General features: G+C 47.1%; 1 protein-coding gene across 1 annotated transcript; it reads left to right on the top strand.

Annotated features, from left to right (window-relative positions):
• Positions 1-14,898: 14,898 nt before the first annotated feature.
• On the top strand, positions 14,899-16,582 carry LYZ (lysozyme). Its single transcript, XM_041489639.1, has 4 exons — positions 14,899-15,094; positions 15,434-15,592; positions 15,830-15,908; positions 16,319-16,582. The coding sequence occupies exons 1-4, from the start codon at positions 14,941-14,943 to the stop codon at positions 16,377-16,379; spliced, it is 453 nt and encodes a 150-aa protein (XP_041345573.1). The 5' UTR covers positions 14,899-14,940; the 3' UTR covers positions 16,380-16,582.
• The last annotated feature ends 4,081 nt before the right edge of the window (positions 16,583-20,663 follow it).

Genomic DNA, 20,663 nt, shown 5'->3' with positions numbered 1-20,663 from the left:
GACTGGAGAGCTGCAGGGCTGACCAAGCCAGCCAAGTGGGTGTCATTCCCAAATAGGTGTAAACTTCAACCTGAGTAAAAGCTGCTGAGAAAGTCATAAATCATATCCCATTCTGCAAGTCAAATTCCTGACTGTTTTCTCACTGCTGTTGATTCAACTGAAAGTTACTTTAAAATAACACTAAAAATGTGTAATTTTCCATACCAGCAAATTCTTGGTGCCATAAGAGAAACTTTGTGCTGAGAAGGCCCTATAAACATATGGCAGTGTTTGCATATATAGATTTTGTTTTCCTTCAGATGAAGTTATCTCTTCATTTCAAAGCTTAATGGAAAGACTTTTGAATTGATCATGATCTGATATACCACTGTCAGCCCTCTGCTACAGGTACAGCATAAGGACTCAAGTTGTTTAAGCACTAAATTAAAGTTTTACTTTCCATTTGGCTGTCACTTTCCTCCTTCCTTTTAATTCTTATCTTTAAAATGACAGTTCAAATATTTGCTTACCAGTGCCATGCTTATCCTGTTAAGATAATCTACTTACCTGAAAGGGAGAAAGCTGAGATGACCAAGAAAACTGTTAGGAGAAGGAGGCCTCCAAGAGAGCTGGACTTTGGGCAAGGACTGAGTGGACAAGGGGGAGCAGCTTTAAGCTGAAAGATGGCAGATTTAAATTGGGTATTAGTAAGAAATTCCTCCCTGTGAGAGAGGTGAGAGCTGGCACAGGGTGCCCAGAGCAGCCGTGGCTGCCCTGGATCTCTGGCGGTGCCCAGGGCCAGGTGGGATGGGGCTGGGAGCAGCCTGGGATGGTGGGAGGTGTCCCTGCCATGGCAGGGTGGGACTGGATGATCTCCTGTGGGAAGTGAATCCATAGAGAATTCTCAAAGCCTGACAGAACACTCACATGGATGAGGACATTGCTGAGAGAGAAATGGAACTAGAAACGAGTTTCAAAGGACGGCCTTATGAAAAACACCAGATACTTTGGAGAAACAGAACTGTGAAAGATCCATTGTAGTGGGACCCATGGGGGTAATTTTAGATGATTGCCTTTAAGGCATTTACAGCATGGTGTGGCAAACGCTGATAGGCCAAGAAACACTTAAAGTGTATTGTAATTAGGAAATAATTGGCTTCTAATTGTGATAGTGTGAATTATAACATCTGCATTGTCTCACCCTTCTCAAGAGACTGAAAATAGAATAAAAGCTTTTAAAATGCCTCTCAGTTACCCCATCTCTAAATCAGAAAAAGGCATAATCCAACAATCTCCCAGGTCTCTTCTAACCCAAACTATTCTGGGATTCTAGTTTATGTTCTTCAGCTGGCCAAAGCTCAAGAGGGAGAAGAAGAAAGAGAAGCACAAGAGCCCAGCTCCCCAAGGAAGGCTTAGAGGGTGAGGAAGACCATCCCAATGAGGTTCAGAATGGACCCTCTTGCTTTCTAACCTCCACACAAAGCCTGGCTTCAGCTAGGTCTAATCTTAGCTTCAGATTATGACAGTTGTTTATGTTTAATGGAATGGTCTACACAAAATTTATAATAGTTAATACTGAACAGCTACATGGATTTTTTTTTTTTTATTAATTCAGCATGCCATCAATGACTTACTGAGGATCTGTTGGAACTAAGAAATCTCTCTGCCTTGGGCATGGAAGGATCTCTTATTTTCAGGTAAGGGATCTGAAACCTTGAGTGGTGCTCCAGTTCAAGGGGAGAGTCACTGGTATGCAGTGTGCAGTCCAGCTGCCACTCAGGGACAGCTCAAATTTGGCTTATCCTGATTGTAATATTTATTAGAGTGAAGTAGTTGGCTGCTAGGCAATAGTTTAGAGAAGATAGATGTCTTTGTTTTAGCTCCGTTATCTTCTTCTCTACTTTAGTTATTTTCCACTTTTGGGCTTTGAAACCACCTTTAAAAGTATTTTTCCAAGGCACCTTAACTTCCTTGTACCTAAGCCAGGAGCATTCCAGCTCACAAATCCACCACAGGGCGTGGGGCCCGTTGCTCCATAGCTGGCCTGATCCAAAGTACAGCTGAGGGTCAAGTGTATCCATAAGAGGCACCACAACAATATTTATAAAACTGCCTTGGGGCCTCACTTGCCATCTCTCCCTGTCACTGGTTATGTTCCTATATTTGCAACATCTTTTTTTTTTTAATAGACAGGAGAGTTTTCTTCTAATTACAAAATTCAGTGTCAGCACATGACTGGTTTACAAATGGAGATGAGAGCTTAGACAAGTCCTGCCTTTGACTCAGATTTCTGGCAGTAGCTCTGTTTGAGGTGGCCCACACCCCAAATGTCTGTCAATTGCAAGTTCTTAAGAATAGCCAATTAGGTCTATTACAAAATGAATTATTTATTGAACAGACACAAGATTAACAGACTGAGGACTTTAAACAGACTGCTTGCTACACAGGATGAAACAATATCAACTGCTAGTAGATGAAAAGGTTATTACAGCTAGTGAAGAAATAGTATAGATGAGGAGTCAATGTAATTTAGCATTGAATTGATGACGGAGTACACATAAGGTCCTTTCAACTCAATTCCTGGGAAAATATCTTCAGAATTGGTGTCCAGACCCTGGGAAGAAGTCCTTCACATTTCCAAGGTGTGTGGAGGAGATTTTTTGCCTCCATGAAAGTTTGTGCAGCTTATATAGTTTGTAAAGTGAAGTGTCTGTCAGTCAGAAATTCCAGCTCATATCCCCAAATCTTGTTCTCAAGGCCAGTAGTTAATTGTCTGCTGGGAGTTCCACCCCTGGTGCCAGAGAGAGAGAGAACTCAGCAGCCAGAGCCAGCTCACCAGCCAGGGTTATCTCATCATTGCATGTGGTGGGAGGACCATGCTGATGGACAGAACAGATCAGCTCTCCTGTGGCGGGGGGAAGCCCTGCCACACTGGTTTCCAAGCAGCAGCTGGAGTCACTAAGCAGAAGTGACAGCTCTTACTGGCTTTAGGCAAAGGATTTGGGTTCCCACCTGGCTTTTTGGTCCTTTCCTCAGTGATGTGGTGCGTGTTTTGTTGGATGGCCCATCAGAAATGCCAGGTGGGTCTGTTCCAGCTGCTGTGGTTGTGTTTGGCAAAGCCTGGTGCTCTCACTTTCCCACCACAGGTGTATCAGCAGGAGGCCTGAAGCTGGGTGAGGGGAACTCCTCTCCTGCAGCCTTCCTGACATCTCCTTTGCTTGCCCATCAGGCATTTTTGGCTTTCCTCACAGCAGCCCCACGTGGCCCATCAGTGGGTGCTGAGGGTACCAGGGGCTCTGCCCTCCATCACCACAATCCCTTCTAGAGCAGGTTACAGTAACTTGCAAGGGAGAGGGAGGCAACAGAAGCCATGTCTTTGTGGTTCCCTTTTCTTGGAGAACAAATGGGATTTTGCATGCAACGCAGGGTGGTATTGCCCAGGCTATAAACCAGAAGAGAAAAACCTCTCAGTGCAACTGAGGGTAAGGTGGGAGGAGGAAAAGGAGAAAAAATGAGATGTTAAGGATATTTTGTTGTTGCAGGAAACAAAATGAATGCAATGGCACTATTTGTGCATCCACTCTCTCTGGTAATTATTTCAGCACTATGATCAGACCCAGCCTGGCAGAAGTTAGAAGTCCTAGAGAGAATAAATTTCCCACAGTCTGGGAGCACAGTGGGAACAATTGCATAGAGGAAACAAGCTCAAGTTAGTATTTCTGTCCAGCAAAGACAACAGCAATAAACATTTATAGATAGCAGAAACTGATAGGAAAGGTATGGTTGTTCTAACCAGAAAATCACTCCTGAGTTAGTCCCTGGGCAACAAAAGTCTGTCTTTCACACACACAGCTGTAAGAAACTGGGCTTCACACGTTCCAGGGTGTGTGGTTCCATTACTGTAAGGTGAATAGGCCCCAGCTCATGGCCTCAGGGGCATCCTCCCTTCCTGTGCCAGCCCAGGGAACAACTGCCTGGTGACACTGGTGCTGCTGAGGCACCAGGAATAACCCCAGAGCTCAGACATGAACTGCAGCATCCTTCCAGTCTGTGAGAAATGATACTCACTTCCAAAAAAATGTAAAAGTTTTATTACAACCTTATAAAAAATACAACAAAAGACCGAATAGAGAAAATATTACAGTGCCAGGAGCAGAGGATTTTCCCCACCATGTGCTCATCCACACAATGGAGGTTTCACCTTTTAACCCTTTGGTCCCTCCCAAAGTTCTGTCCATCAACTCCTCCTTTGCTGTCCAGTGGTGGAGGTCACGTCCTTAAATCCTGATTGGAGGTCAGCTGTTGCCATAGTAACGAGCCAACCCTCCCAAATGTCCCAAACTCAGGCTACCCCCTGATAACAATGCAAGGGGGTAAAACATAACTCTATAAAACTTCTCTTAACATGTTTATATAATATTTGCCTTTTAATTGTGAGAGTCAACCATCACATGACTCATCTATCACACAATCCAAACCATCCTGTAACTGCATATGAACCTGTGATTCCTGGCCCTCTGCAAGCATCCTTTGGTTGTTTTTAGGTAACTTACTGGTTAGGTGGTAGGATGAACCATCTGACCTTCAGGCAGACCTGCCAGCACGGCCTTTTGCAAACCAAAATGGGGATGTGCAGACACACAGTTCCCATGTGGCTACCACCCTGGGCACCCCAATTGTGAAAGCAGAGCCACCACGGCTGTGAGGTCAGAGCAGCTGCCTGCACAGCCCCGTGGCACGGGGACAGAGCCCAGAGTGGCTGTGTGGCTGTCACACTGGGCAGACATCACGTCCTGCTGCAGCTGGGGAGGCAGAGCTGAGCCCGGGGGGACAGGGAGGAGAAAGGCTCACACACCAACCATTGGAGTCTTCCAAACCACTGGCAGAGGTGACTGTGGAGCTCAGCAACTGCCCAATGAGCTGGTATGAAGTGGGCTGCTCCTGCCCAGGGCGTCAGTTTGGAACAGTAGGATGGATGTGGTTGTCAGTGGGGTTGGAGCACCATGGGGAAGCTGAAAGCTTTTCTGAAGACCAGCCCTGTGATGTGTGAAGTCCCCTTTCTGTGGGGATGGGTCTCAGCTGAAGAAGAGACTCAAGAGACAGGCATAACCTTTCTCTGGTTTCTTTTCCAAGGGATGTTCTTCAGGCTTATTTGGCAGGTGCCTTTGTCTCCCTGGGGAGAAATTTTCTGAGCCGTTCTCATGCCATCCTCACAGAGTGGACACTACATGTTTCTACTGTGGACAGGGGGCAGGATGGGAATGCCTGAGGGCCAGTGCGAGCAGAGGGGAGAGCAGAGGGTGTCCCCTAATCAGCAGCCCAGGGCTCTCACTTGGATGCTGAAGCTTGAGCACTGCTTGTGCTGTGGCCAGTCTCAGGCAGAGCCAAGAGCAAAGCCCCTTGGCAGTGTCACTGGCACACCAGAGCTGAGCCTCCAGCGTTGGCTGCAGAAGGACAAACTGCTGTGTAGCCAAGCCCTCAGGGCAGAGCCAAGCATCTGCAGGGGAAGGTTTTTCCCAGCTCTGGCAAGAAACCCTGCAGGTGTGGGAGAGCTCTGGACCAAAGTCAGGCAAAGCTCCTGTGCTTCGTTGCTGTGAAGGGGCTTGCCTAAGGCTTGGTAATTGACTGCCCCAGCACTCCCTCTCTTTCAGGGAAAAGATGCTGCAGCTGAAGAAGAAGAGCTTTAAAGTCTTCATCTTGTTGCTCTCAGTGGCTCTTGGTGAGTTTTCATGGGCAAACAACTGAGAGTGACAGCCTGGTTGTGCTGGATACCAGCTTGCCTCCAGGGCCATTATGTGTGGAAACTCCTGTGGCCCAAGTACTTCCTGAGGGTGCCCTTGACTGGCTTTGGGACCAGCAGTAAGACTCCTAGGTAGTCTCACAGCCATGCTGCTGCTCTGGCTGCTGAATGGCTTGCTGCAAGGTTGAGAGAGAAGGACATGGGTACTTCCAAAGCTGAACTGGGGATGGCCAGAGGAGAGGGGCAGTGCAAGGGGAGGGGGGGCAGGTCCCTCTCCCAGCCCCTACAGCCTGGTCCTGGTGCTGACTGAAGTGAGGGGAAACAGGGAGTAAAGTGGGGCAGCAAGCACAACTGCAGACCGTGCTGCCGTGGCCCCTGGAGCCTGGGCTGATGGTCCCAGCCAGAGCACATCCTCTCTCTGCACCCCTCATTCCACACCCCTCAGCTAACCTGCCTGACCCCCAAGGCAGCAGGGAGCAGACGATGGGCCCTCGGGGCTGGCTGCCAACCCCACTCCAGTGACTGGGGATGTGAATTGCAGGTGGTTTCTGTGGGACTGTCCTGTCAGAAGGGTCACTGTGGACAAAGGGACTCGTGGAGGTTAGTGACTGCTGTGGGACAGGCACCTCTTGCAGGGGAGTGTTGCTGACAGTGGGTGGATAAATCTGAGGCTCTTCTGCTTCTACACAGCATCACCCAAAGAAGAAGCAGATTGTGTAATTTGCCCTGGGAAGCCACGGTGGCTCTGGCAGTAGATGTTCTAATTAAGATTTTTCTCTTTCAGAAGATGCAAAGTGTATTTCCAGCAGGACTGAAAACCTTTTGGTAAGAGAGATTTCCTGAACTGGAACTGGGTGTGTGCAGAAGTGTCAGCTGACCTTGTGCTACCTGTGCTCAGTTTCCAAAGAGCAAAGGCTCCTCTACTTCCATCCTGCCTTTGACTTTTGCTCAGCTTGGGCTGGAAAGAAGCACTGGCAAAGCAGTGAAAGCTCATGTGTCTGTTCACTGAGCTCAGGTGCTTCACAGAAGGAATGGGCTGCTTTGACAAGATCTGCTTTTCTGTTCCTGCAGGAATTCACACACTTTGATTGAAACCCAAAAGTTGCAGAATCTGCTGGAAGAGGTCACTCAGCTGAGGGCGGAGATCAGTAGTTTGAAGGTGACCCTGCCATTTTGGGGAAAGAGGCTTGGCAGGGCAGAACCCCCAAGAAAGCTCTCCTTGGTACTGTTGGTGGGGTCAGAACGTTGTGGCCACAGACCCTGCTCCTCCGTCCTCGTGGCTCCATCAGCAGCACAGAGTGTGCCAGCTCTGTGGGCACGGCTGGGCACGCATGGCTGGCACTGAGCTCTGCCTCTGTGGGTGCTGGCAGCGTGCTGAATGACCTTTCCTGTTTGCTCATGGCTTCTCCAGGAATTGAGCCAGATGGCTTTGGAACCTTGTATCAAGACAGACTGGGCTGTTAAGAGCTCTGGTAAGGACACGAGCAGCCCAGTCTCCTTGCCTTGTTCTTGTTCTTGTCTGTGTCCTGCCCACAGCCTCCACGGGATGTCTGGGGTTGCCTCCACACACATTCTGGGGGGATGGCACAGAAATGACAATGTTCCTGTGTGGATGGAGGGGCTCTCTTCCTCCCCACTGCACCTGGAGAAGGAATGGCTGGCTTGTGCTCTGCTTCCTCCCAGCACTCTTAGCCCTGTGGGAGAGGCAGTCTCCCACGCCAGGCATGTGGCTGCTGTCATTGCCCCCCAGGGCAGGGTGATGCACACAGGACAGGTGGACATGGAGCTGCCCAGTGGCACCAGAAATGGTGTCTGAGCACCAAGCCCTGCCAGCGTAGCTGCTTGCAGCCATTTCTCCTCCCTCCCTTACAGGAGCCACCATTGACACACAAAGAACTTCCCAGACCTATGACTGCAAAGACAGTTTTCTCTGCAGGATTTTACGCTTCTTCTGGACTGCCAGCCCTCCTGATACTATCCTGCAGGTATGTTAGCAGAAATCACCAGTTTTCTTCTCTCCTGTGAATTTGGGAACCATTCTTGGGGGCTCAGTGGTACTGATGAAGCCCACAGTAGACTGGATTTCTGAAACCAAAGCTGGAACATGGGCTGGCCTTGCTGAGAACAGAGGTTCTTCTCCAGAGGGGAATGGAGCCAAACTGAGCTGTACTGCTGCATTCTGCCCACAGTCCTTGGCCACAGATGGGTGAAAGGACTTCTTTCTACCTGGTGACCCTGTCCCCACTGTCAACCCTAAGAAGTGCTTTCCAGGGTGGGAGGTGGGAGGAGGAGGGATGCCCCACAGAGTCCCTGGGCAGAGGTGTTTCTGCTTGTCCCTGAGTAGGATGGTTTCGTAACCAGTATTCTCTGTTCTGCCATGCTGAGCCCACTTTGGCAGGCAGGGAAGCTCTTCTGCTTCTGTCCATTTCCTCACAGCCCCTTATTTCCAAGCTGAAATAGAGCCCACAGACATGTCAGCCCCAATGCTTCAAGCTACATGGGCAGCTGTGTTGGCCCACACATCACTGCTCTTGCATTCTGTTGCAGACAAATATTTTCCCAGGAAACTGCTGGGCTTTCAAAGGGCACCAGGGCCAGGTTGTCATCAAGTTGCCAGCACGAGTCTACCTGACAGCCATCACAGTGCAGCACATCTCCAAAGATGCCTCTCCAAGTGGGACCGTCATCAGTGCCCCCAAAGACATTGCTGTCTTTGTAAGTCTGCTGGGCACTTCTGGTGGGGGTCTGGCCCTAGCAGGAGCTCAGAGCAAAGTCTTGTTTGCTTTTGTGCACCCTCTGAGCTTTGTGTCCTGCACTCTCCTGAGCACTGCCTTGCTCAGCACGACACTTCAAGGGCTCAAGAGGTCCTTCTTCTTAAACTCCTAAGGGTTCTTGACCAAAATGCAAGGCAGAGACTGAGCTCTACCCTAACAAATGCCAGAGCCCTGGGAGAGGCTGGGTACATACAAGGGCTGACCCAGCTGTACATTGCCCCTTTGTCGGGATGAGCCCGACTCGCTCTCCTTGTGCTTTGCTCCCAAGGGAGTGGATGCAGACAGAGAAGAGGAAACTCTCCTGGGGGTATTCACCTACAATGTGGAAAAAAACCCCACACAGACTTTCCCTCTGAAGGTATGCTCAACACGTGGGGCCAGGTGCCAGGGAGCAAAACAGGTTTGCTTGCAAGTCTGTGGCTGGGAAGGTGCAAATGTTTCCTCCCTGGGCAGAGGGTCCTGGATCGCTGCCAGAAGAGACCTGGTGGGGCTTGGAGGGCAGAGTAGCATGTGGTTGTGGTGGCTGAAGGAAGGGTCAGGCCCATGGCAACACAGCTCCTGAGAGATCCCTGGCTGCAGCCACTGCCTTCAGAAAAGCCAGATGCACATGCAGCTACTCCACCCAAACAACAAACAGACCTTGTGCCATGGACAAACGGGGACAAGTGGTGGCAAAAGCTGTCAGGCATCCACTCTGTGCCCTGCTGACAAGCTGGACAATGTCACCCCATCACAGCATGCCCCTTTTCTCCCATTGTTCCCAGTTTGCCAGGAGGAAGGCAGGCAGAAGGCATGGCAGGGGCTCAGTGGGGTGACACACAGTGGGGTGACACACAATGGGTGACACACAGTGGAGTGACACAGTGGGGTGACACACAGTGGGGTGACACACAAAGGGTGACACACAAAGGGTGACACACCAGCCCCATGCACAGGAGCACGTCCCAGCCCCTCTGTCAGCACAGAGCAAGGGACAGAGGGAAAGGAGGAGCAGCCCCAGCTGGGCAGCACGCAGAGGATGCCAAGTGCCTTCCCTTGCCCCCAGCCTCCCCAGCAGCCCTAGTACCAGCAGTGAGCTTCAGATCTCTATTGCTTTTCCCAGCTTCTTTTGGGAGCTTGTTCCTGAGCAGAAACAGGGCTGGCAGGGTAAGACCTGTTGATTTCACTGTTGATTTTAACACCCCCCTTTTCCCTCTTCACAGAACATGCTGCTCCCCAGAGCCTTTTCACGTGTCAAACTTCTTGTGAAAAGCAACTGGGGAAACCCCTGGTACACCTGCATTTACCGAGTGAAGGTTCATGGAAAGATGGAAAACCAGAAAGTCTCAACCCAGGGACAAGATAAATAAAGAAGAAAACCCAAAAGAAGAAGAAAGGGCAAGGGGAAGAAGGGAAATGGGGGGAATGATGTGGCAGCCCAATGTTGATTTTAGAGGATGCATGTGGGACTGTGTCAGGTGAGTTTTAGGTAAGATATTAGGAATTATAGAATCATTTAATCCCTCTGTTGAAAGAGACCCACAAGGATCATCAAGTCCAACTCCTGGCCCTGCACAGGACAGCCCCAACAACCACACCATGTGTCTGGCTGCTGGCTCAGTGCTGTGACCAGCTCTCTGGGAAGCCTGTTCCAGTGCCCAACCACCCTCTGAGTGAAGAACCATTTGGGTAAAGAACCTTCTGGGTGAAAAACCTTCTGGATGAATCAGAATCTGCTGAGTTAGAGGGGACCCACAAGGATCATCGAGTCCAAATCCTGCAACTCCTGGCCCTGCACAGGACAGCCCAACAACCACACCATGTGTCTGACAGCTGGCTTGGTGCTGTGGCCAATTTGCTGGGGAACCTGTTCCAGTACCTGACCACATTCTGCGTTCTGGTTCTGAAGAACCTTCACCCAGAAGGTTCTTCACTCAGAAGGAGAAGGTTCATTACCCAAAGGCACCTCACCTGTTTCTTCTGGACAGTTACAGGCTTTTCAGGAGGGGTAGGCAGGACAGAAGAATGGTAGGGGTCCCTTCCATGTCAGGGGTTGCATGGTTCCATGGTTCCATGATTCTATAACCAGTTGTTTCCAACCCATCTCTTGTAAACCCCTGACACAGTGCTGTGTGTGTCCTATCCCAGAAACAGAGTGGAAGCCACAAGTCCAGGGTTTAAGACAATGGCAGAATGCATGGAAACATCTACTCCTTGACCATGGATGTGCAGTGAGAGACTAATTTGTGCCAGAGCCTAGCACTATTGACTAAAATAAATAAAGCCATAGGCCCTGGGAATTGTACTTCAATCTTTGTTTGATCAGTAGAACTAAGCAGTTAATAAAAAGCAAAGAATGGGGACTCCACCACCTCCCTGGGCAGCTCCTTCCAAGGCCTGACCACCCTTTCCGTGGAGAAATTCCTGCTGATGTCCAACCTGAACCTGCCCTGGCACATCTTGAGCCTGTTCCCTCTCCTCCTGTCCCTGTTCCTGGCTGTCCCCTCCTGTCAGGAGTTGTGCAGAGCCACAAGGGCCCCCCTGAGCCTCCTTTTCTCCAGGCTGAGCCCCTTTCCCAGCTCCCTCAGCTGCTCTTCATCAGACTTATGGCATATGACTTTTAGCCAGGAATTCTCTGCAAGCCCCTTTCTAGCAACCTCGTGGTGGTTTATTGTCACTTAAGTTAATCCAGGACAGGGACTTAATTTTTTGTTACCAAAAATTCAGTAAAATAATAAACTCCTTAACACCAATGTAGCATTAAAAAGCAGCATTCTTTATTCAGCCAGATGCACGAGGGGATAACTCCTCCCAAAGCCCTGCATGCTGAGTACAGGAAAGTTTCTATTTATATTCTGTATTTCTTATACATATTCATTGATTGTCCCAGACTAAACATACACATGATAATCATATGATACATATGATTATACATATGATTTTTATGCATATATTTGTTATACATACATATGATTTCCCCAAAATCATTAACATATTTCCCCTTTCCTTTACGCATTCATTCTTTTGTCCTGGGGACTCTCTGGTGGTCCCTGGTGGTTGTGGACCCCAATGTTCCAGGTGACCTGGCTGAGTTGGCAGGACACTGAGGGTGGTGAATTTCCAGTCTCCTTCTTACACAATGGGCATTTTGCAGTTCATTCTGGAACAAGCGTTGTGTTAGCTCACCAGGTGTAGCCACTTACCATCTGGTAACAGTTTTATTTATGGCATTATCTTCATTCTTCCTCTTAACCCAGAGTCTCAAATTAAAAAGAGGAAGAACTTTTAAGTGAGGTAATAACATTTTAGTACTCCCATGCCAAAAAAAAAAAAAAAAAAAAAAAAAAAAAAAAAAAAAAAAATAAACATCAGAGCAAAAATGACCATATGACCAATGTATGGAAGTAGCTCACTCTACTCAGTTGAGCTTCAAGTCCGAGTTGCTGGGGAATCCCCTGGCAGCAAAAGCTCTACCAAGTGTCACTGTCACCTCCCTCATGAATCAGACAAGTAAAGCAATCCTACATGGAAGTACCAGCAAGTAGTAAGGAAGCCAACTTCAAACTGTGGCACAGAATGAGCAGCAAACAGCTGAGCAGTGAACGCTGCTGCAGCTAAGAGCTATTCAGGTGTTACATTTCCCAAAGAATTCTCACTGTTCCTTCCAATAATGTAGGAAAGCTATTATTGTGAATGTGAGGCTCTTTTTTTTCATTTCCTAGAAGATTTCAAGATTAATTCTTATCTGACAGTTGAATCTCAAGTCACAAAGCTGTGCCAAACTTTGTTTAAAAAGTCCAACCTTCTATACAAAGTGGGTCTTGGAAACAAATTCTGGACTATGTAAGGGTAAATAAAATAACAAATACATATTTCACAGCTATTTTCAAATGTTATAATACCTGTCACTCATTTCAGAACCATTTACTCAAGTGTAAAGCCAAGCACTGAAGTTTTACACTAAACAAACTGTCTCCAGGAAACACATTCTAAAAGTGCCTTAGTAAAGGAGATCCCTTTCCCAGAAACAATAAAAACTTGCCTAGAATAAACCACAGTCACTGAAACTGCGGGAAAAACAAAATTCTCCAACAACATTTTTAGTGTTAGAGAATCAATGCATTGCTTCATTCTGGCAGGACGTTGTTCTAACAGAAATAATTTCATCCACATAGCCTGGGTTGTGCAGAGAAAATCCATGACACATGAATTTTAGCAGATTTTTCTTTATACAGTCAAGATTTTTCTTTATACAAACTTTATACAGTCAAAACCCATTGAGATACATTGGTTCATGTTTCATTTTTTTCCAAGTTATGCAGTATTTGGTTCCTTATTGGTTACAGATCTCTTTGACTCCGATGTTAATTAGGTCATCATTCTTATCTATCTCTTATCTATCTTTTCCCAGATCAGGTGTCACGTTTGGAGTTGACAGTTGTTAATGATGGTCATTGCCTTCTGTGTATCTTCTGTGCTACTCCCAGCCTGCTGAGATGTTAATCTCATCAGGCCTGGAGTGGTGAAACAGTCTTTTGAAAAGAAATTTCAATTCCTTTCCATTTGGGCAAAGGCAAACAAAACCCCTGACTAAAGTTATACAAAAAATTTTAAACTTGGTATCATTTCCAACAAGAGGACCCCCATAAGCTCCTCACTGAGCTAGAGGGTTGTAGAGGCATGGACTCCTTCCTTCCGTGGAATTCACAGCAAACATGAAGCCTTTGCACAATTTCCTCCAGCTTGGGTTCAATGGCAGTTGATATAAAAATATGTAAAGAAACCAGTGAAATGATTTCTCTTGCCAATATCCTCTATGACTGCTAGAGAAGAAAAAAGCTCTTCTATTCAACACCTCATCCACAATCCCCTCCCCAAATACTCCGTTAATCCTCAATTCTTCTTTTTTCAAAGTCATATGGCATTGTTAGCATGAAAGGATAAAGAGCTTGCTTTGGAGCTAGAGGAGGAAATAAACCATAGAGGACCCTTTCAAGGATTAAGAAGTGTGAAAACATGTAGAGGGAATATAATTCCTGTGTCCTGAGTTTGTCAGTCAATGTCAATGTGGTTTATCAGCCAAGCCCCTACATTCAGCACAAATCCAAAATACAGCCCCATGCCAGCCACTGGGAAGGAAATTACCTCAGCTACACCCAGCACAGTCACCTTTTGCTATTTCTGCATCAGACACGCCAATATGAGACTCCTGCTACTCAGCTGTAAAATATCTTCCTAGCTTTATGTCTTTGATAATCATTGCCTCTTTTTATTTTTACCTTTCAAGATTTTTTCTCACCCTTATTTTCTTGAGCTTTTTGATGCATACAGTAGGAGAAAGAAAACTGATGTCAAAGGCAGCCAATGTAGTGGCAATGACCACTTGAGGTAGTGGCAATCTTGAGGTAGTGACCAATGAAGCTAATGTCCAGTGATCAGCCATGGCTTGTAATATACAGTCCATGCAAACAAAAACATAATAAATCAGGTTTTTTTCTGTTGTAGGTAGTTTATTGTTCAGAAGTATTTTACAAGGGATAGTAGGAAGATGAATTAAGAACACGAAGTTGGCTACTCCTTCTTCACCTCCTTTGCAGCAGGTTCTACATCAGGACATTTTTCATGGTTGATTCGTAACTTATTGCCATTCCTACTAAATTCTTTTTATCTCAACCTGGGACTGGAGAAGGTGAGGGGAACAGCTTGTAGACTTTTTAATGGGAGTACTAAATCAGCAAATATCATCCCCCTAGACCATGATGGGGGATGCAGCCAAGACAGCTGACCCCCACTGACCACGGCATATCCCAGATCATATGTAGGGTCCTGCTCAAAGTATAAACCTGAAGGAAGAAGAAGGAAGGAGGGGGATTTGGAATTTGGAGTGATGGTGTTGGTCTTCCTGAACCACTGTTAATGTGGTGCAGCCTGGTTTCCTGGAGGTGGCTGAACATCTTCCTGCTGATGGGAAGGAGTGTGTTTCCTCTCTATTTCACTTTTTCTTTCATGTGTGGCTTTTTCTTTCCCCATTAATCTGCCTGTATCCTAAAAGTTTCCTAACTTTTACCTTTCCCATCCCAATAGAGTGGGAGAGATTGAGTGATTTATCAGACCGCTGGTGTTAAACCATGACACTCACACCAGGGAACTACAGTCGTGACATTTGGAATAATATCCAACTGAGGATTGCTGGGGTGTCTGGGGAAAATATATAATCCAGCCTTGAAGGACCAGTGAAATAGGTACTGGCACCTTCCAGGAACTTTGGAGTTGTTTTGGAGTTTGTTTTGGAGTTTGGCCCACTTCCTTATTGGCTTGTTACTGTAAAGACTGCCCAGACTTCCCAGATATGCTTGCTCAACCAACTGATCCTCCTCCTGGGAGCAGGAATAAAAGGCTGGCATTGCTGGCAGTCCTGGCAGACAGGGAGCTCAAGCTGCTTTGGCACATCCTGCTGTGGAGTGCAAGATGAGAAAGTCAGTGCTCTTCCTTGGCTTTCTTCTTGTTTTCCTTGGTCTGGCTCTGCCAGGCACCCAGGGAAAAATAATTTCCAGATGTGAGATGGTGAAGATCCTACGTCGGAATGGCTTTCAGGGCTTTGAGGGCACAACTGTTGCTGACTGTGAGTACAATGAGCTGCCAGAGCACCTCTCTGCCTGTACCACCTTTGTCCCTCTCAACTTCTTTTTGATCTTCCAGCAGTACTATTCAGTCCCTCCATTTCTCTGACTTCATCTTTTCCTCATCCCCTTCCTTGCTCCCTTCTATAGTTCACACAGCAAATACCAGTCTAGAGCTTTATCCTTCCAAGAATTTACCCATCCAATTCTCAAGGTTATGATATCACCAGTTTAATTACTTCTTCAGCACTTCCTTTGTCCTGAATACTGTCATATCCTTCCTCTTATTTACCCTCAGCACACCTTAATGTTCTCCTCTGGAATCTCTCTTCCTCCTGCAGGGATGTGCCTGGTGAAATATGAGAGTGGTTATAACACGAAAGCATACAATAACAATGGGCCCAGCAGGGACTACGGCATCTTCCAGATCAACAGCAAGTACTGGTGCAATGATGGCAGGACCTCTGGAGCCAAGAACGCCTGCCACATCAGCTGCTCAAGTAAGTGGTAGGACAGAACAAAGAACCTTTCTTTGTTCATTCCATGAAAGCACCTGCTCTGTCCATGACACCTGCCTAGCAGCTGCTCCAGTCATTTCTGTCTGTCCTTCTTCCATCCATCTTCTCAGTGTCCCACCTTCCCGTCCTTCCTGATGGACACCTTTCCTTCTGCCAGTCTGTCCCTGCTCTTCCTCTGCCCCACTTTCCTCCACACTGATCTTTTTCCCTTCTCTACAGAACTGCAAGATGATAATATTGAGGATGATATTCAGTGTGCCAAGAAGATTGCCCGGGAGGCTCATGGCCTCAGTCCCTGGTAAGGATATTTGCATGGACACTGGAGCAGAGTGGGCAGAGCAGATCAAAGACAGTCCTGCTTTCTACTGAGGGAGACGGGAGATCCATGGATGGGAAGCTGGATTTGGTGCAGTTTAGCACAGTCCTTCTCCTAAAGCTGAAAGGAGAAGATAGGAATCATGTCTTGCACCACCTGCTCTAATTCTGTAAATTTGCCTACTCTCCCAGAGCTTTCCTTTTTGTTCTCTTCCCCTTCCCCCAGCTCACTTAGATTGAGCTCATAATAATTTTCATTTATTCATATCTTTCAGAGGGATCTTTGAGAGTCTTCACCCAAGACTCTCAAAGATTAACCAAAATTAACTGTTTTCATAACCAATTCAATCATAATCTAACTCCTCAAATTACAGAATGTATTTGTTTTTTCAGGTACGGCTGGAAAAACCATTGCCGGGGCAGAGACCTGAGTTCCTACGTCAGGGGCTGCTAAATTGCTCCACAAGTGTTGATCGTTTCCTCAGGACCACCAGCATTTGGAGAGGAGGCCATGGGTGCAGGGAATTAAATCCAGTCTATTATTAAGATAGACTGGGTACTGTCTAGTGCTAACTCTGGAGGCCTTTCACACTGCTGCAATGCAAACAGAAAACTCACAGCTCACAGCTTAATAAAAACAGGTGTAGCAACAAACCACTACAGGTGGAGTTTCAGCCTTGATTTACTTGCATAATCCTGACTCAAGATTTTGTTGCCCTAACAGGGCTTAGCAACATTTAGGATTTCTCTCTTCTTTTGTTTCTTTCTCTGTTCTCCTTCACCCCTCCCTTCCTCCTTCTTCCCCTTTATTTTTTTGCCCATTCTTATTGGAGTGTCTGTAGTGAGGAAATACAAAAATGTAATGAACATTGTGTAAGACATGCAGAATTATGTTGCCTTATGACTAAGACAGTCACTGATTAAGACAGACCACTGACAGAGAGAGAAAACTATGCTGAAACATGACATTGCTCCTTAAATTTATCTGAGCATCTGCCCCTGGCTGGTATGAGGGATAGGGCACTGAAACATATGGGCATCTGGCCTGAGGGAATACAGCATTTCTTATCATTCTTTGGGGAAGTCAATCAAACAGCCTAGAGTGCAGGCACCATCTCTGTGAGGAAACGATGGGTTGGAAAGGCTGTTAGGGAAGGGAAATGTCTTGCTGTTTAGTTTACAAGTCCTTTTTCCAAATGAAAGCTGGATTTCAAAACAGTGCATGAATGAAAGGTGCTAACACTGAAAAAACATGTTTACTGCTTCATGTGCTTTCTGCTGCTGCTAGGGGAGCAATGACTTCTTTGGTGCTTATGCAATAAAGGGATGCTTAAACTCATGTCTTGTGTGAATGTATAAATCAACCATTAAAGGTATGTTTGTTTAGAGGGCTGCATCTTAACAAAACAAAAAAAAAGCTCAAAGTAAGCCATGCCTGAAGTCCCTCTTCCGCTTTTCCCAAGTGCTGGAGTTTAGGATTTTTCCTTTTTATTTTCTTTCTCTCATGGAATTTTTCTCCCATTTCTTGCCTAAGAGATGGAAGCACAGATTGTCTGGGGTAACTTCTCAAACTGAGACACAGATATTCAAGAGACATGAAAGATGTGGACAAAGTCGCCAGGGAAGGGGTGCAGTTTGCAGTCTCTTGGCTGGGGGGTTTCTCTTGGGAAGGACAGAGATGCTGCAAGATATTGCCTGGGGGATCGGGGCTGAAGCTCAGCTCTCTTGTGCTCTCTCTTGGTATCAGAGTGGAGACAGGTGGGGTTCTGGTGCTGGACTGTGGCTGCCCAGAGGATTTGCTGCCACTGTGTTTTTGTCCTGCACTGCTTCTCCTTAGCATGGGTGAGATTTTGCTTGCAAGAACGGACTTCAGAACACCCAGGCTCACTGGGAACGGGACCCCAACCCCATCTCCCTTCCCAGAGTGAGCAGCTCCTGGCTCCATGTGGCAGCTGCTTGCGAAGCCTGTCTGCCACCGCCCAGCCCTGCTGTTTTCTACCGTTCCTCTGGGTTTTTTGGCCATTTTTCCATAACTGACTCTGAAGGCCTCCAATAAAGATCAGCTTTTCTACTACCTCCTCTACTAATATTATTTCAAAAGTGTGTGTTTTTTCATTTATGGGTTCATAAAGCATCCCCTGGACTGCACCAGTTGGGTGATAAAGTGTCCCTGACTGTACCGCAGCATGGTAAAGGTGGGAATAATTCTGACTGTAACAGGATGCTGATTCATTCTTTGCTTCTTTTTTGCCAAGGTCAGGATTAAATGTGTGAGATGATATTTCTTGTTGAGACTCAGATGTTTATTGGTTCTTATCTCTGTCACACTCTCACAAACCCTGAGTTCTACAGCTCTTCACTCTAACAAACTAAAAATGGAGCCCTGTCTTTCTCTCTCCAAGGCCTTTTAAGGATAAACTGTCCAATTAAAAAAATAACACCTAAATTTTTTTTATTTTTAACCCAATAACCAACTGTGTCCGCAACGCAGGCTTTTTTATCTAATTACACAAAACCAACCAAACCCATGGAGAAGAACGTGAAGAAGGAGCAGCCTCTGCCCTAAAACCTCCATCTTGCTTTATCTATATTACTACATTCTAAAACCTTAAACTCTAAGTTTTCCACCCTGTGATATTACACATCTCTATTCAAACTCCACACCCACAATCCCAGTTCTATCATTCCATTTTGGAAGCCTTCTCCACGGCCTCAGGTCAGTGCAATGTTCTCCTGGGGGTCAGTGCCTGTCAGCACAGACAGTCTGAAATTCTCAGCATCCTGGGTTCCAGCAACAGGAATCTTCAGTGACCAACCAAGGTGGATAACAAAGGATAACCGTTATCCCTGTTAGCCTTGGTAAATGATTTACCTGAGTTCTAACTTGAGGAGAATGGTACCATTGTTCCCAACCTGGGTTATGGCCAGGATGGAAACTTGGAATTGATAGGAAAGAGAATTTAGGCATTACTTTATCCTGACCAGGATGTGCGACAGAAGTTATTTCATCCACATGTGCCCGGGTTGTGCAGTGAAATTCATTCTGTCACACATGCCCCTTTAGCAGACTTTTCACATATTTCTACATACAAAGCCCCAAAGAGATCCTCGTTCATTGGTCTTACATGACATAATTCTTAGTATTTGATCTCCTGTTGGTTGTTGATCCCTTTGCCTTCAATGCTAATTTGATCCTCATTCTTTGGTTCCCTTATCAATCCCCCACCCCTGACACCCCTCAAGGTGCAATCCCCACCTTTGAGAATCACTAAGGAATGTGACATATTTCACTGAACCTAAGGGAAATTTTTGGCAGGTTCCTCTGCACAGATCAGTACAGATGTGGGCATCTCTGAATGTGTGAATTGATTATGCTGTGAATGCTTTTATCATGAGTCTGTTACTAAGTCACTGTTAAAATGTAGCAAATGCTATTGAATGTTTGATTGTTAAATCAGTCCATGATTGAGTGCTGCTACACCCTTTTTCACCATTCTTTTTTGTATCCTCACCCTTTTGCATCCTCAGTAAATGTAAAATCCCCTCCATGTAAATCATCCTAAATGCATTCCAATCTGTTTTTCCTACACATACTTCAGCCATGTAGCCAGCAACAGGGTGGACATCATAATTCAACTCCCTTAAGTTGCATTTTCACAAATTTGCATTAAAATCTGCTTTTTGCCAGTAGCTTTGAGTGCCCAAACCATTCACTGGTGACACCAGTGGTCACACACGACTATACACACACGTGTGCATGTACAGACACACGGACGTACCCATGTGAGAAATTATACTCACTTCCAAAAAAATTTAAAATGTTTTAATAAACCTTATCAAAAACACAACAGAAGACTGAATAGAGAAAATATTACAGCGCCGGGAGCAAAGGATTTTTCCCACCATGCGCTGACCCACACAATGGAGGTTTCTCCTTTTAACCCTTTAGCCCCTCCCAAAGTTCTGTCCATCAAGTCCTTCTGTCCAGCGGTGGAGGTCACTTCCTTAAATCCTGACTGGAGGTCAGCTGTTGCCATAGTAACGAGCCGACCCTCCCAAATGTCCCGACTACCCATGTCACCCCCTGATAACAATGCAGGGTCTGTGTAAAACATGACTGTAAAACTTCTCTTAACATATACATAATATTTGCCTTTTAATTGCGAGAGTTACCCATCGCATTACTCATCTACCCCTCCCACGTGTGTCTGGCCACAGAGCTGAGGACAGGAACACCAACAGCACCAAAGCCTCATCCTGCTCCCCTCTGGCTAATCATCCCTCAGTCCTTGGGTGGAAAACCACTCACACACACGCACACACACACACACACACACTCGTGCGGATCCGTGCGCACACACGGGTGCACGGCCAGCCCAGCGCCTCTGCCCGCCCGGCAGCTCTGCCAGCGCCTCCAGCTGCGGCAGCCGCAAGCACCGGCACTCGCTGTCCCCGCCACCTCGCCCCCAGAGCCGGCCCGAGGTCCTGCTCCGCTCCCGGGAGCGAGTCCCGTGCGGGGGCAGAACCGCCCGGCACCGCAGAGCTCCGGGACCGAGGGCGGGCGGAGCTGCGGGGCCGGAGAGCGGCGGGAGAGCGGCCTACGGCAGCTTTTGGCTCGGCTGGGCACTGCACGGCACGGCACGGCACGGCACGGCACGGCTCGGCTCGGCTCGGCTCGGCTCGGCTCGGCACGGCACGGCACGGCTGGGCACGGCACGGCACGGCACGGCACGGCACG

The sequence above is a fragment of the Pyrgilauda ruficollis genome, unplaced genomic scaffold (genome assembly GCF_017590135.1).
Source record: "Pyrgilauda ruficollis isolate IOZ18807 unplaced genomic scaffold, ASM1759013v1 scaffold95, whole genome shotgun sequence".
Classification (NCBI taxonomy): domain Eukaryota; kingdom Metazoa; phylum Chordata; class Aves; order Passeriformes; family Passeridae; genus Pyrgilauda; species Pyrgilauda ruficollis.
This window is presented reverse-complemented; position numbering and strand designations above follow the sequence as displayed.